The sequence below is a fragment of the Amblyraja radiata genome, chromosome 10 (genome assembly GCF_010909765.2).
Source record: "Amblyraja radiata isolate CabotCenter1 chromosome 10, sAmbRad1.1.pri, whole genome shotgun sequence".
NCBI lineage: Eukaryota > Metazoa > Chordata > Chondrichthyes > Rajiformes > Rajidae > Amblyraja > Amblyraja radiata.
This window is the reverse complement of record NC_045965.1, coordinates 40437843-40455701: the sequence shown is the minus strand read 5'-3', so window position 1 is coordinate 40455701 and position 17859 is coordinate 40437843. Positions and strand designations below refer to the sequence as shown.

The 17859-nt window shown below is 38.9% G+C and overlaps 1 protein-coding gene across 3 annotated transcripts in view; it reads right to left on the bottom strand.

Moving 5' to 3' along the window:
* LOC116977835 (AP-1 complex subunit mu-1-like) overlaps positions 1-17209 on the bottom strand; it is a 29945-nt gene extending 12736 nt beyond the window's left edge. Inside the window, exons 1-7 of one of the 3 annotated variants that reach the window (XM_033028643.1) lie at positions 17011-17209; positions 15625-15778; positions 15450-15517; positions 6050-6180; positions 3953-4100; positions 1622-1748; positions 331-464 (exon numbers count right to left, since the gene is read on the bottom strand). In XM_033028643.1, coding sequence (XP_032884534.1) covers positions 331-464; positions 1622-1748; positions 3953-4100; positions 6050-6180; positions 15450-15517; positions 15625-15778; positions 17011-17052 — 804 coding nt within the window. In that variant the 5' untranslated portion in view covers positions 17053-17209. The remainder of the gene's footprint in view (positions 1-330; positions 465-1621; positions 1749-3952; positions 4101-6049; positions 6181-15449; positions 15518-15624; positions 15779-17010) is intronic. The other 2 variants (XM_033028642.1, XM_033028644.1) reach the window with 2 other exon arrangements.
* Positions 17210-17859: the final 650 nt, after the last annotated feature.

The following is a 17859-nucleotide window of genomic DNA, read 5'->3' as shown; positions in this document are numbered from 1 at the left end:
AGGGCCCATTTCCATGCTGAACCTCTAAACTAAACATATGTTATTGAAAAAATGTAGATCAAGGAGTGACCATGTCTGAAGAAGGGTCTCGACCCGAAACATCACCCATTCCCTCTCTCCAGAGATGCTGCCTGTCCCACTTAATTACTCCAGCTTTTTGGGTCTATGTACGGATGATTCAAGGATGAGACCGACACATAGCAGCATGATGTACTATAAACTCATTCATGTGATACCTCACATGCCCAGTTCATCACTTGGATGTTTCCTGAGAAACTTTCAAGTATTATAATAGACAGTAAGACGTTAATAAAATCAGTCATATCTCACTTGATTGGTAATTCGATAGGACATCAATTCAAACTCTTTATCTGGTGGTATGAAGGAGATGACACGTTCCTTTTCAAAGCGAGATAGCCGAACACATGAATGGAATTTTATGTCTTCAAAATCCACAACAATAGCTGTTTTAGAATGAGAGAGTAAATATTAATAAGGATCAACTCTTTCTTCTCATTTAATCTATAAATTAAATGCATGTCAGCTTAATTGTTAAATACTTCTCTTTTATTTTTATACTGTCCTTGACTTCCTTTGTCAACCACGGTCACCCCTTACTCCCCTTGGAATCTTTCTTCCTCTTTGGAATGAACTGATCCTGCACCTTCTGTACTATTCCCAGAAATACCTGCCATTGGTGTTCCACTGTCATCCCGGCTAGAGTATCTTTCCAGTCAACTTCGGCCAGCTCCTCCCTCATGGTTCCCATAGTCCCCTTCGTTCAACTGTAATACTGACACTTCCGATTTTCTCTTCTCCCTCTCAAATTGTAGAACAAAACTTATCATATTATGGTAACTAACTCCTAATGGCTCCTTTACCTCGAGTTCCCTTATCAAATTGGGTTCATTACACAACACTAAATCCAGAGGTACACAAAAATGTTGGAGAAACTCAGCGGGTGCAGCAGCATCTATGGAGCGAAGGAAATAGGTGACGTATTATAGGGAAACTTGCAGGGTTTCGGCCCGAAACGTCACCTATTTCCTTCGCTCCATAGATACTGCTGCACCCGCTGAGTTTCTCCAGCATTTTTGTGTACCTTCGATTTTCCAGCATCTGCAGTTCCTTCTTGAACACTAAATCCAGAATTGCCTTCTCCCTGGTAGGCTCCAGTACAAGCTGTTCTAAGCTGAAAGCAGAGCAGCGATAAATTTTAAAAGGGACAAAGATATATAATTGGGCAGGAAAATAGATGCAGAGCAGTAGAGCAGTGGTAATAAGCAGGATAATGGATCTAATTCAAATAGTCATTCACAGTAGCAAGAGGCACAATGATCTGAATGACAATGAGCTTCTATCTGTAGTCACTTTTTGTGTTTGGAAAAGTAACAATAAATGCTTATATATATATATATATATATATATATATATATATATATATATATATATATATAAACTGCTAAAAAAAAAATAGTACACTGGCCTTTTGTACTTGTTAATAAATTTATCAAGTAATAAATTTATCAAGCTCAGATAAATAGGGTCAATGTGAAACTGGTCTGCTCAATAGATCATTCTTTGGGTTCTAGCAATTTTCCTCCTGAGCAAATGTACTTACTTTGATCCTGGTTGAAAAGAGCATTGTCATTAAAGCATAAGCTGACTTCAGGCATCCCACTCAGGCAGCAATTGATCACAATCTGTCCCATAATCTCACTGTTCACCACGGAGCCCCGAGTGTTTACCTGCAAAAATTCATAGTATTAGAAAGAAAAAGTGCTTCACAAGGTTTACAATCAGTGGCTTTGATTCTGAATATTTTTACTGTCATGCAGAATATGACAGCTACCAATTCGCCAACTCTACAGCTTTACGGAATGACAGGAGGGTAACAACCTTTCCTAATTTATGATCTAGAATTACATGGATGTTATAGCACAGAAACATTTATTGTGACAACCATCTTAAGGACCAACCACAAATTTGAGAAACACACTGGCTCCAAATCAAATGATAGATGCACAGTGCTTAATTAGAACTCTTTGGGGAACTAAAACAGTCCTTAATTAGAACTCTTTGGGGCAACGTATACTGTATAAGAAATTGTCCTGAACGCCTCCTGATTCGCTCTTTCTCTTTCTGGTCCATTTTACATCCAAGTTGATACCATTTCCATAACTGCCAGCCTTTAATCTTCTCCAATAATCCTATGTGTTATACCATACACTACATAAAATGATCAATATATATTCTGTCCTTCTTCCTCCTTTCTTGCCTATCTGTTCCTCACAACTGACTGCTTTTGTTACTGCGTTTTAAACCAAGTTTATGATTATGCAGGTTTCATTAGATCATTACAAATAGGGTTGGGCATTAGAGATATGTGGATAGAATAATATTTCGAATTAGATCATTAGAAATATGCTAGAAACCTGCCCCACCATTAAGACTACGGATCTGCTTCTAATATCTGCTTCTAATTCCTTCAATTTGTTTCTTAAAATTGAATGCAGGCATATTGATTTGGTATTCTGTAACTTATTTCCATATTTATTCAACCTATCTTCCTTGAAAAGTGCAAAAGATGTAGAAGCTCATTTAAGGAGGAAAGGAGGGCAAAAATGGTCATGAGATATTCTTGGCAGATGTTAAAGGAAAACCCTAAGAAATTCCACAAGTATATTAAAAGTGAGAGACCAGGCCCCGTTAAGGATCAAGTTCAAGTTCAAGTGAGTTTATTGTCATGTGTCCCTGTATAGGACAATGAAATTCTTGCTTTGCTTAAGCACACAGAAAATAGTAGGCATTTACTACAAAACAGATAAATGTGTCCATATACCATCAGTGAGGTCATCCATGTTTGGAGCCACAAGAGTTCTTAAATGAATACTTCTCCTTTGTATTTACAATGGAGAAGATGATGAAAGCTAGGGAATTCAGGAGAAAGAACAGTGATGGCCTGCAACATATTGCTATTATGAACGAGAAGGTGTTGGCAGTCTCGAGACACATGGAGGTAGATAGGTGTGCTAGACAGTGATGAAGGTTGTCCAATATTAGAAAAGAATATAGATCAATTAGGAATATGGGCAAGTGACTGGCAGAATGAATATCTCAACAAATGTGAAGAGGGAAGTTAAACCAGAGCGAGACTTGCAACAATAAATGGCAGGACCTTGAGGAGTGTGGTAGAATGAAGAGAGCTGGGGTCCCAGTACATAGTTCCCTGAAAGTGACAGCACAGATAGACAAGGTGATGAAGGTGACATTGGCACACTTGCCTTCATGGGACAGCGATTAAGTACAAGTGTTGGGATGTCATGTTGGGAGGGAGGGTGTGAATTATAAGGTGAGATTGGGAAGGATGGGACCATTTCTCCTGGAGTAAAGGAATCTTAAAGGTGATTTTATAGGGGTTATAAAATCATGAAGGCCATAGAGAATGTGGATTGCATTGAATTGAATATGTTTTATGAGCCAAGTATGTATACATACAAGGAATTTGCCTTGGTGCTTTGCTTGCAAGGATAACAACACGATATGCAGTAGACAATTAAAAATAAAACATTATAATCTAAACATGTGAAGAATAAACTATAATACCAGAGCAAAAGGAGGCTACAGACTTTTGGCTGTTGAGTAGAGCTACTGCTCGTGGAAAAAAGCTGTTTTTATGTCTGCCTGTGGGCGTCTTTGACAGTCCATAGTTGCCTCCCAGAGGGAAGTGCTTCAAAGAGTTTGTGACCAGGGTGAGAGGGGTCAGAGATGATCTTACCTGCTCGCTTCCAGTGTACAGTTTGTCAATGGGGGGGAGGGGGGGGGGGGGGGAGATGGTGGCAGCCAACAACCTTCTCGGTTGATCGAACGATGCGCTGCCACCTGGGCAATGATAGGCACAAGTAACAAAACTCAGTGTGCATCAAAGATTAGCTTCAAAATTGATACTAACCAGGAAGTTAATAGACTCAATGATATCCATGAAAATTTCATTCTTTCGGTATTTGATTCCTTCTGATCGCCAGGATACAGCATTGGTTACAGCAGCTGGAGGTCGAGGTGCCCCCTGCTTCAATTTGTAGCCTTCCTGCATGATGTATCTATGTCAAATCATATAGAAATGGAAAAGGCAGATGGTATTGTGAATTTAAATATTCCTTAAAACTACATAACAGCCACTTATGTATAAGCTATAGGAGCAGAATTAGGCCATTCAGCCCATCAAGTATACTCCACAATTCAGCCATGGCTGATCTATCTTTCCTTCTCAAACCCGTTCTCCTGCCTTCTCCCCACAACCCCTGTCACCCATATTAATCAAGAATCGGCCAATCTCCATTTAAAAAATATCCATTGACTTGGCCTCCACAGTCTTCTGTGGCAATGAATTCCCTCGATTCTCGATTCACCACTTGTGTTGATAGGATCTTTAAAGTTACCTCAAACCACCCTTGCAAAGAAAGAAAGGAAGGAAATAAAACAAAAAACAGGATGCAAAAAGGGACAGTAAAGGATATGATTAGTTTATTGTCATATACACCAGGGTGCAATGAAACTCCTTGTTCACGTGTAGTTCAGAGTTAACAGTACACATACACTAATGAAAAACACCAGTGCAATAACTACAATGACTAATGCAAAACAGCAGAATGGTGCAAGATCACAGAGCAAAATACATAAGAGCCATTTGGAAAGGAATTGCTTTGAAAATAATCTATATTATTAAATACGAAAACTGATTTAAGGAATCAGTTCTAGTATTGGAAAGGAAAGGTGTGATTTAGAAAGCACACCTTCTGACATTTATACTGCACATCTGAATGCTCCCATTACATTGACTCAAAGTTCACAATGACCCCCTTAATGTTTCTGCTCCATTTTGAGCAGTCATGAGCCAAATAATTCCAGGTTGGTGGGGGTTTCCAAGGAGGTTTTGAGGACATCCTTTAGGCTTTTCCTCTGACCATTTGATATTTCCCACAATGCTGGACCTTAGAATAGAGCGTTTGGATTGGCAGTTTGATCTTGGACATGTGACAGATACAGCCAGCCCACCAGGGAGGAAGTGTAGATAGTGCCAGTTTGTTGACACGGAAGAGGGTGCTGCTATGGTTCACCTATTGTTTATAAAATATTTTGAACAGACAGGATTAATGGTATCTCTCTAATTATTTCATTCAGTGCGAGGTGGCTCCTGAAATACAGGAAATGGTCAACATTTTCCAAGATCTCACCATGAATCTTTATTGTCAAAGTGCAGCATTGTTCAGTGGATACAGGTTGGTGGAAGGCTTTTGCATTATCAATGTTAAGTATCCACCCCTTTCTCAGACACTTCAGCAAATAGGTCCACAATGACTTGAAGCTCAGCTTCCAACTTGTGCCTACACAGTGTTGGCTGGATACAGCAGTTAATGAATGTTATCAGGGCATTGTTGGTTGATGGAGTGGGTTATATTGGAGGAACATATAATAACTTCTATTAAAAGTACAGTTGTATGGATGATAAATTGAAACCGGGAGCCGACTGTGATATTCAACTGGCACACAACAGCTCATGAAAATATGAAGAACATGGTCAAATTTTCAACATTTTTCACCTTGTTGGAACTGTTCTTCAATGTTGGTTAAGCTAATTAAAGGCATATTTAAAATGAGCAAAATAAGGACAGATTTTAAAAAAGTAGTCCATGTCAACAATTCCGTAACTCAGTTCACTGAAATGAACATACAATTAATGTTAAGATGACCATTTAGACAACAAGAGAACATTTTCAAGTTATTTCAGAAAGAAAGGAATCAATTAAAAAGGGTCCTGAAATTTTATACCAATGTGGAATGCAAGAACAGCATTCCATTTAAACTGCCATGTTTTGTCATTCAGTAAGATCAGAGTTGATCTGGATGGTAATTTATTTTCTCCATATTCATCAAGAACTTTAATGGACAAATACCTGGCAAACTCAGACACCCAGCATCAAATGCCTTTTTACAAAAGAAAGTTCACTGGATGTAGTAAACATACAGCAGACATGCTGAATATACCTACTCCTGCAGGATGTTAGTTTCTGTGATCTGCGGGTAGCCAAAATCCATAATCTCATCAAGGAGCTCATAGATTAGAATAAAATTGTCTTTTATACTCTCCTGTTCGAGATCTCCAAAGTACTCGATGAAAATCTAAATTATGAAAAGAAAGTCATGTTAATTTATTGAGCCACATAAACAAAGAAAGTAACAGCTTTGTATTATGTATCTCTTTTGGTTTACTGTTTGTAATGTTGAGCATCCTTTGCCGTTCATAAAATTCTGGTGGCTTTATCAGATATCAAATACCTGCAAAAAGAATGTTCTCAGATATTTAATGGGACAGGAAACAGATGGAGGTAATTGGAGAATTTGGAGACGAAGATATAATTTATTTCATTCAATTCTTGGTGACGACAGATGGCACAATGGGCTAAGTGTTTGGCTGGCAACCGGAAGGTAGCTGGTTCGAATCCCGCTTGGAGTGCATACTGTCGTTGTGTCCTTGGCAAGGCACTTCACCCACCTTTGCCTGTGTGTGTCCTTGGGCAAGACACTTCACCCACCTTTGCCTGTGTGTGTGGATGTAATTATGTGAAGCACTTTGGGGTCAATGCAAGTTGACTAAAAATGTGCTATATAAATAAATATAAATAAATAAATAAATAAATAAAATGAAAAATAAAAATAAAGAAGTGGAGGCCATTTTTTGTGAGAGGTGCATGAAGTGAGGCAGATCAACAGCACATTGTGGGTCCATTGTGATGGCAGCATCAATTACAGAAGTGGGTAGGAAGGAAATGCAGACGTGGTTTAAACCAAAGATAGGCACAAAAAGCTGGAGTTACTCAGTGGGACAGGCAGCATCTCTGGAGAGAAGGAATGGGTGACATTTCGGATCGAGACCCTTCTTCAGACTAGCTAGTCTTCCACATATGGGGTAGGGGTTGCATGACAGAATGGGGAAGACTAGCTTGTCTGAAGAAGGGTCTCGACCCGAAACTTCACCCATTCCTTCACTCCAAAGATGCTGCCAGACCCGCTGAGTTACTCCAGTTTTTTGTGTCTATCTTCAATTAAAGAATTGCCCAAGGAAGACTCCATGAGGGAAAGTAAAGTGGGAAGTTGACCTCAGACTATTGACTTCTTTACTAAAGCATACAAGTCTTAAACTCAACATCCACAAGACAATAGTCCTCTACCAATCTGTCTCAACTCTACGACACTGCCTGCAACAATAATGTTTCATGGTTTGTCCCTGGTAAGTGGCCTACTTGTCATATTTTAAGAGCCACTTCTCAACAAATGGAAGATAATTGATGATGAAATTAATTATTGGCCTCGTTCCACCATATCCATGAACAGTGAACACACAAGAGCCCTGTGTACACGGTTGAAAAATAACATCATCTCACAAACTACCCGTTGCCCATTCTGTCATGCAACCCCTACCCCATATGTGTAAAAGAGTCTGGCCTGATCATTCACCTCAAAACACAGAAAATCAGAGTGGAAGCAAGTCCTCAAGGGATTTCTTAAGATGATCTTGAAGAAACTGTACAATATTGTTTCCTGTTTTAACATAGATTGCTATCAGTGAGTATTACTGCCTTTAGAAAAGTATAGTTGCTAATAGCCACAAACGCCAAATGAAGCATCATACATAACACATTGTTGATTATTAACCAATGGACTGGCAATATTTACATTTGGTTTACTCAGTCACTTCCCAACACCAAAATCTTTCCGAGCAGATAATTTTTGAACAACAAATTTAGCTTGTCCCATCAGTGAAAAAAGCCCAGCAGAGACTGTACTTCATCAGGCTGCTCAGAAAAGCTGGTCTGCACTGTCGCCCTCTCACCCAGGTCTACAAAGGACTGGTAGAGAGCATCCTCACCACAGGCATCACGGTGTGGTATGGAAACACCACACAGATAGAGAGGAAGGCTCTGCAAAGAGTCATAAAGACTGCAGAGAGGATCATCAGAACTGAACTCCCCTCCATGGACACAATCTACACACAGCGCTGTCAAAAAAGAGCAGGGAGAATCATTAGAGACACACTACATCCAGCTCACTCCCTGCTCAAACACAAAAACTGCACATACAACCTCAGGCACAGACGAGCGGACAGTATCGCCACAAATAGAACACGCTTTTTTTAAGAGCTTCTTCCCTGCAACAGTGAGACTCTTGGCCAAAACACAACAAAATGAACTGATGTCCTGATATAGTGTTTGTGCAAGCTACAATGCTCTATGTGTCTTCTGTGTGTCTTTTTAAATTTTTAAAAAAATTTTAAAAATTTTTTAATTTTAATTTTTAACGTAACTTGACTCTCTGAATAGCCGCACAAGAGTTCCTATGTGTGTAAGCACAAATGGCAAATAAAGTTTTTGACCTTTGACCTTGACCTTTGACCCTTCCCATTCCTTTTCCAGCTCAAGCTCTGATCCTTGAACCCAATGATACTGAAGTTACAAAATGCAAATCATTGATATACTGGCTCAGCTTACAATTATTAAATCATTTAACATCCAATAGTAAACATCAATTTCAGTACCTGTATATGGTTCCGTTTTGCAATGAGTTGCCACACTTACTCATTTGCTAAAATTCTGCAGCATAATTTAGAAACAAAGAAACATAGGCAAATAGGTGCAGGAGTAGGCCATTCGGCCTTTCGAGTTCGAGCCAGCAGTACCATTCATTATGATCATGGCTGATCATCTAAAATCAGTACCCCATTCCTGCTTTTTCCCCATATCACTTGATTCCTTTAGCCCTAAGATCTAAATCTAACTCTCTCTTGAAAGCATCCAGTGAATTGGCCTCCATTGTCTTCTGTGGCAGAGAATTCCACGGATTCATAACTCTCTGAGTGAAAAGGTTTTTCCTCTTAATCCTTAATGGCCTACCCCTTATTCTTAAACTTTGACCCCTGTACTGGTCAAACAAGCTACCCCAAGACGTTTCAATTTAGAGAAAGGAACAAAGGCAAGTAATGATCATTTAACATCCTTCACATCTTCGGGGTGACAAAAGGACTTTACTATTGGATAACTATTGATGTACATTATGTGAAATGGACCTCTCCATAAAGGATTTTTAATAAGAAATTACCATTATTAAATTATCCACACTCATTAGTTGACTTTTTTTTAATTTATGGACTGAAAGCAATTTAAAATTTATGCCAACTATTATTAAAATTTTAAACAATACTTTCAAAATTACATTACATTTGATAATTTATAAAAAGAAAATTAATCTCAATGTAATGGAAGGCGGCATTGTAAAATGCCAAATTTCTAATCAATTCAACTGTTGAAATAAGGGTGCATCAGTCAAACTAAGACAATGTAACTACAGATATGAATCGCTATTTTCTGGAAATAACTAAGGCATTAATTAACTCTATTAACCAACACTTTTTTTTAGAAGTACCTATGTTTTGATCAGTGAGGGTTTTTAACCATCATAACTGAATGAAAAAAAACTCTATTAACAGCCTACACATGGTACTGAATTACAATGTAACACGTTAAAGGATTGCTTTAAAATTGCTACCCTACCGGTGAGACATAGTTGATTAAAACTGCTACATGCCAACTAGATGGTCATGTCAGTTATAGTTATTGGGGCTATTACTCATTAGCTTCTTCATGGCAAACCACAATTCATGTGTAGTCTACGAATGGCAAACACAATTCACAATGTGCAGCCTACAAATGCATTTTTTTCCAGAAGTTATATGTGGGGTGTATATGGCTTGGAACTGGGGATTATAACCAAATCTTTCAAGTCTTCAATCAATATCAAATGGAGATCAGGGCAACTGAGGAAGTGAAATCTATATCTAGTATTGCGGAGAAGCAAGATTAGTAAGGTTATTAAGGAGTTTACAGGAAAGTTTGATTTATTTTCCAATTAGCTTATTAGAGCATACAAGGACCTGAAGATGGAATGTAGCGGGTTACTCCCATTCCATCATATGTGCCATGTGCATACTTAATCATCAGATGATAATGTCTGAGATGGCAAGAGAAATTACCTGTTATTTCAAGAATTTGGGGGCAATTTTCAAGTAGCTGGAACCCATTTTTAAATAGAGAAAAATTCTGGCCAGACTTAATTTCCAGCTTAAAATCAGTGCAAGAAAGATATTCAGAGGGATAATATATATAGATATATTTGGAAATAGAAAGGTTAATTAGGGATAGTCAGCATGGTTTTGCTTCACAAAATCATCTCACTAATTTGATTGCGTATTTGAAGAAGTAATCAAGAAGGTTAATGAGTTCAAGGCTTCGGGCTGCCAACTTTCTCACTCCCAAATAAGGGACAAAAGGTCAAAATAAGGGACAAATTCCTGACGGCAATTCGTTGACCGACTCGGCCGTGGCTGGGTGAATGATGAGATGGCCCGGGTGCCGGACTGCACACAAAGCCCAGCCAGCGGGGCCAGCTGAGGAGTTTTGGCCTGGCACCCCATCCAACTCATGAACCGATGATAGACCATGAGAAAGAGGGGTGGTGGTGTTGGCGGTAAGTGAAGGTCCGAGAGAGGGCGAGGCACTGCTTCTGCAATCCATGGGCTGCACTACATCGGGGCGGGTGAGGCGGGTGAGGCGGGTGAGGCGGGGCCGGACGTGGCGCTCTGACAGTCCCCTCGATACAAGTAGTAACAGTCAAATACAGGACAAGGGTGGTCCCTTATGGGACAAACCAATTTAGCCCAATATACGGGATGTCCCGGCTAACACAGACAGTTGGCAACCATATCAAGGCTGCAGATGTAGTGTACTTGGACTTAAGCAGGGCCTTTGATAAGGTTCTGCATGGTAGATTGCTCTGAAAAATTAGATCACATGGAATCAAAGGAGAGCTAGCTAACTGGATACAGAATTGGCTTAATGGTAGGAAGCAGCAGGTAGCAGTAGAGGTTTGTTTATTCAGACTAGAGTCCTGTGACTAGTGATGTGCCTCAATGTTTGGTGCTGGGCCCATTGCTGTTGGCCTTCTACATCAACGATTTGGAGGTGAATGTACAAACCATTATTAGTAAGTTTGCAGATGTCAACAAAATAGGTAGTATCGTAGACAACAAAGATGGTTAAGAAGAATCACAGCAGGATTTTGATCAGCTTGGCAAATGAGCCAAGAAATGACAAATGGAGTTTCAGATAAGTTCGAGGTATTACATTTTGATAAGTCAAACCAGGTCAGGAGATTCAGACAAGAGAACTGGATGGCGTAGCGGTAGAGTTGCTGCCTTAGAGCATCAGAGACCCAGGTTTGATCCTGTCAACGGGTGCTTGTCTGTACGGAGTTTGTATGTTCTCCCCGTGACCTGCATAGGTTTACTCTGGGATCTCCGGTTTCCTCCCACACTTCAAAGACGTACAGGTTTGTAAACACATATCGGTGGGCGTCGCGACTCACGTCGCAGCGGCCTCTGCAGTCCGTCTGTCTTTTTATTATTTTTTGTCTCGTTTGAATGTAGTTTTTATTATTTTTTTTGTGTATGCGTGTGGGTATGTGTGTGGGGGGCGGGGGGGCGGGGGGTGGGGGAAACTTAAAAAAATCTATCCCCTGCACGGAGAACCCAACCTTTTCTCTGTCGGGTCTCCGTTGTCGTTGGGGCCTAGCACCGTGGAGCGGCCTCCAGCAGGAACGACCTGGGGCTCCAGTCACGGAGCTGCGGACCTACACACCATCTGGCCGAGTTCGGAGCGGGAGGGGCGGTGGTGGCGCGCTGCTGCGACCCGACCCCGGGGATTCGGAGGCTTACCGCAGGTCTGGTGGACAATGACACCGGGAGCCCGCAGGTCCCTGCTGGGAGACCGCTTTTCGGGGCTTCCGCAACGGCGACTTCACCCGCCCGAGTTGCGGGGTTGAAGAGTACCTGGAGCGGGGCCTTACATCACCGCCCCGCGCGGCTTGGAATGGCTGCGGGACTTTGCTAGCGCCCGCCGGGGGCTCCAACAACAAGACCCGGAGCGTGGCCTTGCACCACCCGGCGCGGCGTAAATGGCCGTGGGACAATTACCATCGCCCGCCGGGGGCTTTGACTTTGACTCTGACATCGGGAGGGGAATGGGAAGTGCAGGGGAGAGATAAGTCTTTGCCTTCCATCACAGCGAGGAGGAGATGCGCTGTGATGGATGTTTGTGTAAATTGTGTTGTGTCTTGGTTCTTTCTTGTGTGTATGACTGCAGAAACAACATTTCGTTTGAACCTCAATGGGGTTCAAATGACAAATAAATTGTATTGTATTGTATTGTATTGTATTGTAATTGGCTTAGTATAATTGTAAATTGTCCCTACTGTGTAGGTTTAGTGTCAGTGTGCGAGGATCGCTGGTTGGCGCGGAATCGGTGGGCCAAAGAACCTGTTTCCGCACTGTATCTCTTTACTAAACTAAACATTAGGGCATAAATTTAAGGCAAGACGGGAAAGATTTTACAGGAACAGGACGGGCAACCTCTTCACATATGGAAGGAGCTGCCAGAAGGGGTAGTTGAGGCAGGTGCAAAAATACATATTTTTTAAGATATTAGGACATATACATGGACAGGAAAGGTTCATGGAGATATGGGCCAGGTTCATAGAGATATGGGCCAGGTTCATGGAGATATGTGATGAAGCTGAATTTTAGTTAAAATATAAGAAGATATTAAAATAGGTTTCTGGGCTAGCTTACAGCTTATATTTAGTCTCAAATTAGGCTTGCCTCAGGTTGCAGTGTGTGGGATAATAAATCCTATAACATTGTCTCCCAAGTGAGGAAGTGACAGAGAAAGAAACAGCTAGTCACATCTTTGAAGTAAGATGCCATAAACCAAATGGCCAATGTTTATGAGGGACCAAATGACAGAGCTAGGGTGATCTCTGTGAAGATAAAATGGCATTATCCAAATAGCCAATGTTTATGAAGAACGAGAGAGGAACAGGGAAGTGGAAAGATAAAATGTCGTAAACCAAATGGCCAATGTTATCTTGTAACATGTAAACAAAAGGCCTTTGATGTGATGCATTCTGTGGAAACCTTTCCCTGTACCTCTGACCATGACTAATGTCTGAAATGTGCTAAGGGGACAAAAAAACCCTATTTAAGGCAATGTAATTCTGTTGTTCAGAGAGGTGAACGGAGGACGGTCAAGTGTCTGTAATGGTCACTTGACTGGAGTCCTCCCTCCTTCCGTCGGCCGATGTTAAGTAAAGTTTTGATCTGGTCTACCAAACAGTTTGTGTGGTGTCTGTTTATTAAGAAGCGAACCTGGTTTAGTAGTTAAGTAAGTAGCTTTTTCATATGGGCCAGGCAAACTAGCTTGAATAGGGCATGAACAAATATGGCTGGTATCATAAGGTCATAAGGAATCAGAGTAGAATTGGGCTATTCGGTCCATCATGTCTACTCCGCCATTCAATCAAGGCTGATCTATCTCACCCTCCAAACCCCATTCTCCTCCTGCCTTCTCCCCATAACCTCTGACACCTGTAATAATGAAGAATCTAGCTATCTCTGCCTTAAAAATATCAATTGACTTTGCCTCCATAGCCTTCTGTGGCAAAAAAATCCAGATTCACCATCCTTTGACTTTCTCCTCATCTCCTTCCTAAAAGAACATCCTTTAATTCTGAGGCTATGACCTCTAGTCTTAGACTCTCCCACTAGTGGAAACTTCCTCTCCATATCCATTCTATCCAAGCCTTTCAATATTCTGTATGTTTCAATTTGGTCCCCCCTCATTCTTCTAAAGTCAAGCAAGTACAGGCCCAGTGCTAACAAATGCTCATCATAGGTTAACCTACTAATTCATGGGATTATTCTTGTAACCCTCCTCTGGACCCTCACCATAGCCAGCACATTTTTCCTCAGACATGGTGCCCAAAATTACTCACAATAGTCCAAATGCGGCCTTTCCAGCACCTTATAGAGCCTCAACATTACATCCCTGTTTTTGTATACAAGCCCTCTTGAAATAAATGCTAGCATTGAGTTTGCTTTCTTTACTACTGATTCGACTTGCTGATTAACTTTTTGGGAATCCTGCAACAGCACTCCCAAGTCCCTTTGCACCTCCGATTTCTGGATTCTCACCCCATTTAGATAATAGTCTCCGCCTTTATCCCTGCTACCAAAATGCATGTCTCCACACTTTGCTCAACTATATTCCATCGGTCACTTCTCTGCCCACTCTCCCAACCTGTCCAAGTTCTTCTGCAGAGTCCCTGCTTTCTCTGCACAATCTGCACCTCCACCTATTTTTGTATAATCTGCAAACTTTGCCACAAAGCCTTCAATCCCCTTGTCCAAATCATTAATATACAACGTGAAGAATAGTGGCCCCAGCACCGACCCTTGCCGACCCGAACTATTATGGCTCTGAGTCTTAGAAAGATAAAATGATTTTGTTTGCACAAATTAAAAATTAAAATTACAAAATTACAAATTATTTTCCATCTTTCATGTAAACAAAACAGGTAACTGCTTTGACATTTAAATTACTTGGAAATGCATCTGAGGCACATATGAATTAAGTTCAGGAAATGATTAAGCATTTTCTGAAAAGGGAATTCAAAAAAATCAAGAAAATCATGAATATCGGGTAGAGATTCTGTACTTAAATACCTTTCCCTTTTTGTTTTGTGAAATTAACATTTAACTCGAAAATAAACTTTTAGTTCAAGTACAAAGGATCCTAAATACTGAAAATTAATAAATAAGGTGTTTGTTCATCACATTCTATTTCAAACTGAAATAAAAAACTGAACATTAACAATTTATAAGGGATATTTTAAGAAACGTTGTATTATGTCTTTATGATGTCATTTTATACGCTTCATGATGTCATAAAGAATTTGCTCTGAGAACACAATATACAGTAAATAACTGCTGATTAACATTGCATCCACTGTAAATATGCATTTTTACCTTGCAACTATCTTGACTTTAAAATGAAAAAAAATTATCAATTACTTATTTTGAAAATTATACCAAGTATTTACTCTGATGCATTAAAGCTCCATGCTCCCTCGAACTAATTTATATTAATTCTATTAAATTATGCTGGTGAGAAAATATTAATTTCTAGTAGATGAAGTCAGTAACTATTTCATAATAAGAATTTAAAGATTTGTATTTATGTTTAGTCACAAGAAGTAGGACAAGCATCTGATGTGAAACTAGTTTGATTTATAACCAAACACAGATCTCCAAATGGCCATTACTATAATTAATATAAAACTTTTTGATTTCTCCATTTTATCAAATTGATATCGCTATTAAACTGGGCAGTTCAGAGAATACAACAAAGCCAGTAGCACAACTACATTTTATTCTATAAGGTAAAACAGGAATATATTTTTGTTGTATAGCTTGAAAAACACATTTTAGACATCTTTTTGCCTACCTGTTTTACTTTGAAGAGAAATGCAAATGATAATGAAATGTTGGTGTTTCTCTTTGTTGTACACACCACTGGATTTCAGGTTAAGGTTCTATGATTTTAACAGGATATGACAAAGTATAAAATTATGAAGGTACAACATTTAAAAAAAACAGCTCAAAATTAAATTCAAGGATACTGTAGATGTTTTTGTATTTAATCCATAGAAAATAGGCTTGGTCTTGCTTTAAAATGGGATACAAAGCTCCATCCTCCTCCTTTACAAGTAAAGGCATAAACTTCTCAATCATCGACATTTCAACTTCCCCTCGGTAATTTCGTGAGATTAGAACCTATAAATTATTACCACAAAGTTTAGTGTTGACCATAGACTATGTAATTTCATTAATGCAGAGTTTGCTTCTAATATATTATTTTGACAATTAATTCCAAACAATGAAGTCCTCTCCACATAAATTCAGAAACTAACATACCTGCTCTACATGCAACATTTAGAATAATCTTGTCGAAAAAAATTAAGTTATCAATAAGAATACTAGGCTAAACTGGGAGTTAAGTGAATGATGGATGTACTAAAACAGTTTATATTCATATGGTGATTTATTTGCTAGGCAGCACACTTAACCTATTTACACATGTGGATCTTTAAGCAAATGTCTCTGAGTGACTGTGACAATGTAACATTATTAAGAAATAGACAAACCACTTTATTGAAAAAGTGGATTCGAAAAATGCACTTGCATTCTCAGTGCACACACTATGAATGTCAGGAGATTGCTAGCATTTATATGGCACCTTTAAGTTGAAGCGTATCATCGCATGTCTACAAGTAATGAAATGTAATAACTTAAATAGACAAATATCTTATCATAAGGATATACTTTAAGAGAACCAAGCAGCAAAATGTACAAGATGCAATATTATGTATTATCTTATTGATCAAAATGAATGTTTTGAGGATCCATATGTCTAATACAGTTGCTATTTGTTTTGTTTAAGTCAAGTCCCAATGATTGCACTTATGTGCTGAATAATAGTTTAAATTAGAGACTGCAGTTTTTCATTCAACCAATTTCAGATCTTTGATGAACCTCGTGCAGAATGGACTGCTACTCCCAGAATGGCGAGGAGGTAAAATAAGATTGATTACTTCAGGTACTAACCTGCTGGTATAGAATTGGTGCAGGTATTTGGTCTTGGCCTTAACCATTTGCCTTTAGGCCATAAATGTATACATTTGTGGAATTAAATGAGCCACAATAGTAAGGTAACATACGTCATTAAACATGTTAAGCATTGCAGATTTGATCAGTGGGGGAAATCAGGCATTAAAATTGGAATAATTCAGAAATCTAACACACAAATCAAACATACAGAACTAATGTATTGAGTACAAAAGAAAAAAAATCACACTTAAGAGACATTTTATAACACTATAAATCTCTAATATTTGATTAATTTATATTACAATATGAAAAAGGTCAGAAATTAGGAGGAAAGAATTAAATAGAGAGAACATAAAAGTACTTTTACTATATGGCTCCACAAGTTTGGCTCAACCTACCTGCCCTTTGTTATCCAAAAAGTAAATGGCAGAAAACGCCATCTCCACAAAGTTTCCTAGAACTTTGTTACATAGGACATATAATTTTATGAAAGAACACAAATCAGGAAGAAAACTCTTAACTTTTAAGCTTCAAAAATCAATATGACGCTGACTGGTAGAGGATAGGACAGAGAGCAAACACAAATCGAAACCTGCACCTTAGTACTTTGGCCTATTGATTAACTAGAATGTGCAAGGTTTTGAAATGAAACTTTGGTGATGTTTGACAATACAATACATCACAATTTAATAGCTGACATAATTAACTGCTCAATAATAAAGGAATCATCGCTAATTTCACAGTTTAATTCAACTGATAAAATTGATATAAATAGTTCTTTGATCCACACGAAGTACATAAAAGGTTTACAAAAATTAGAAAGCTAATTACTCAGTTAAACCACATTAAACATAAGTGGACAAAAGCCATTAACCACATTACCAAAAATGGAAATAGAATGTTTGTACATAGAGTCCTAAACACATTTATATCCTTAACACTGGTAGCATTCCATCAATTAAAATAAATCATGTGAATATGGAGAATCAGTATTTTGTATAAATCACCAAAGATTGAATTGAATGTGTTTAGTGTTTAATTACAGGCCTTAACATCCAATGCTCAGTATCTTTCCTCCAGGTTAAATGTAATACAATACATTCCTAATATTGGAAAATAATTTTATACATTACTAAGACATTTTATGCTGCCTCTCATTACATTCAGATGGAAAGGCTGTAAGACAAGCAAAATTATTTCAAAATAGGGAAAAACTGAGGACGTGAGGGTTTTTCTTTTTTTTTTCT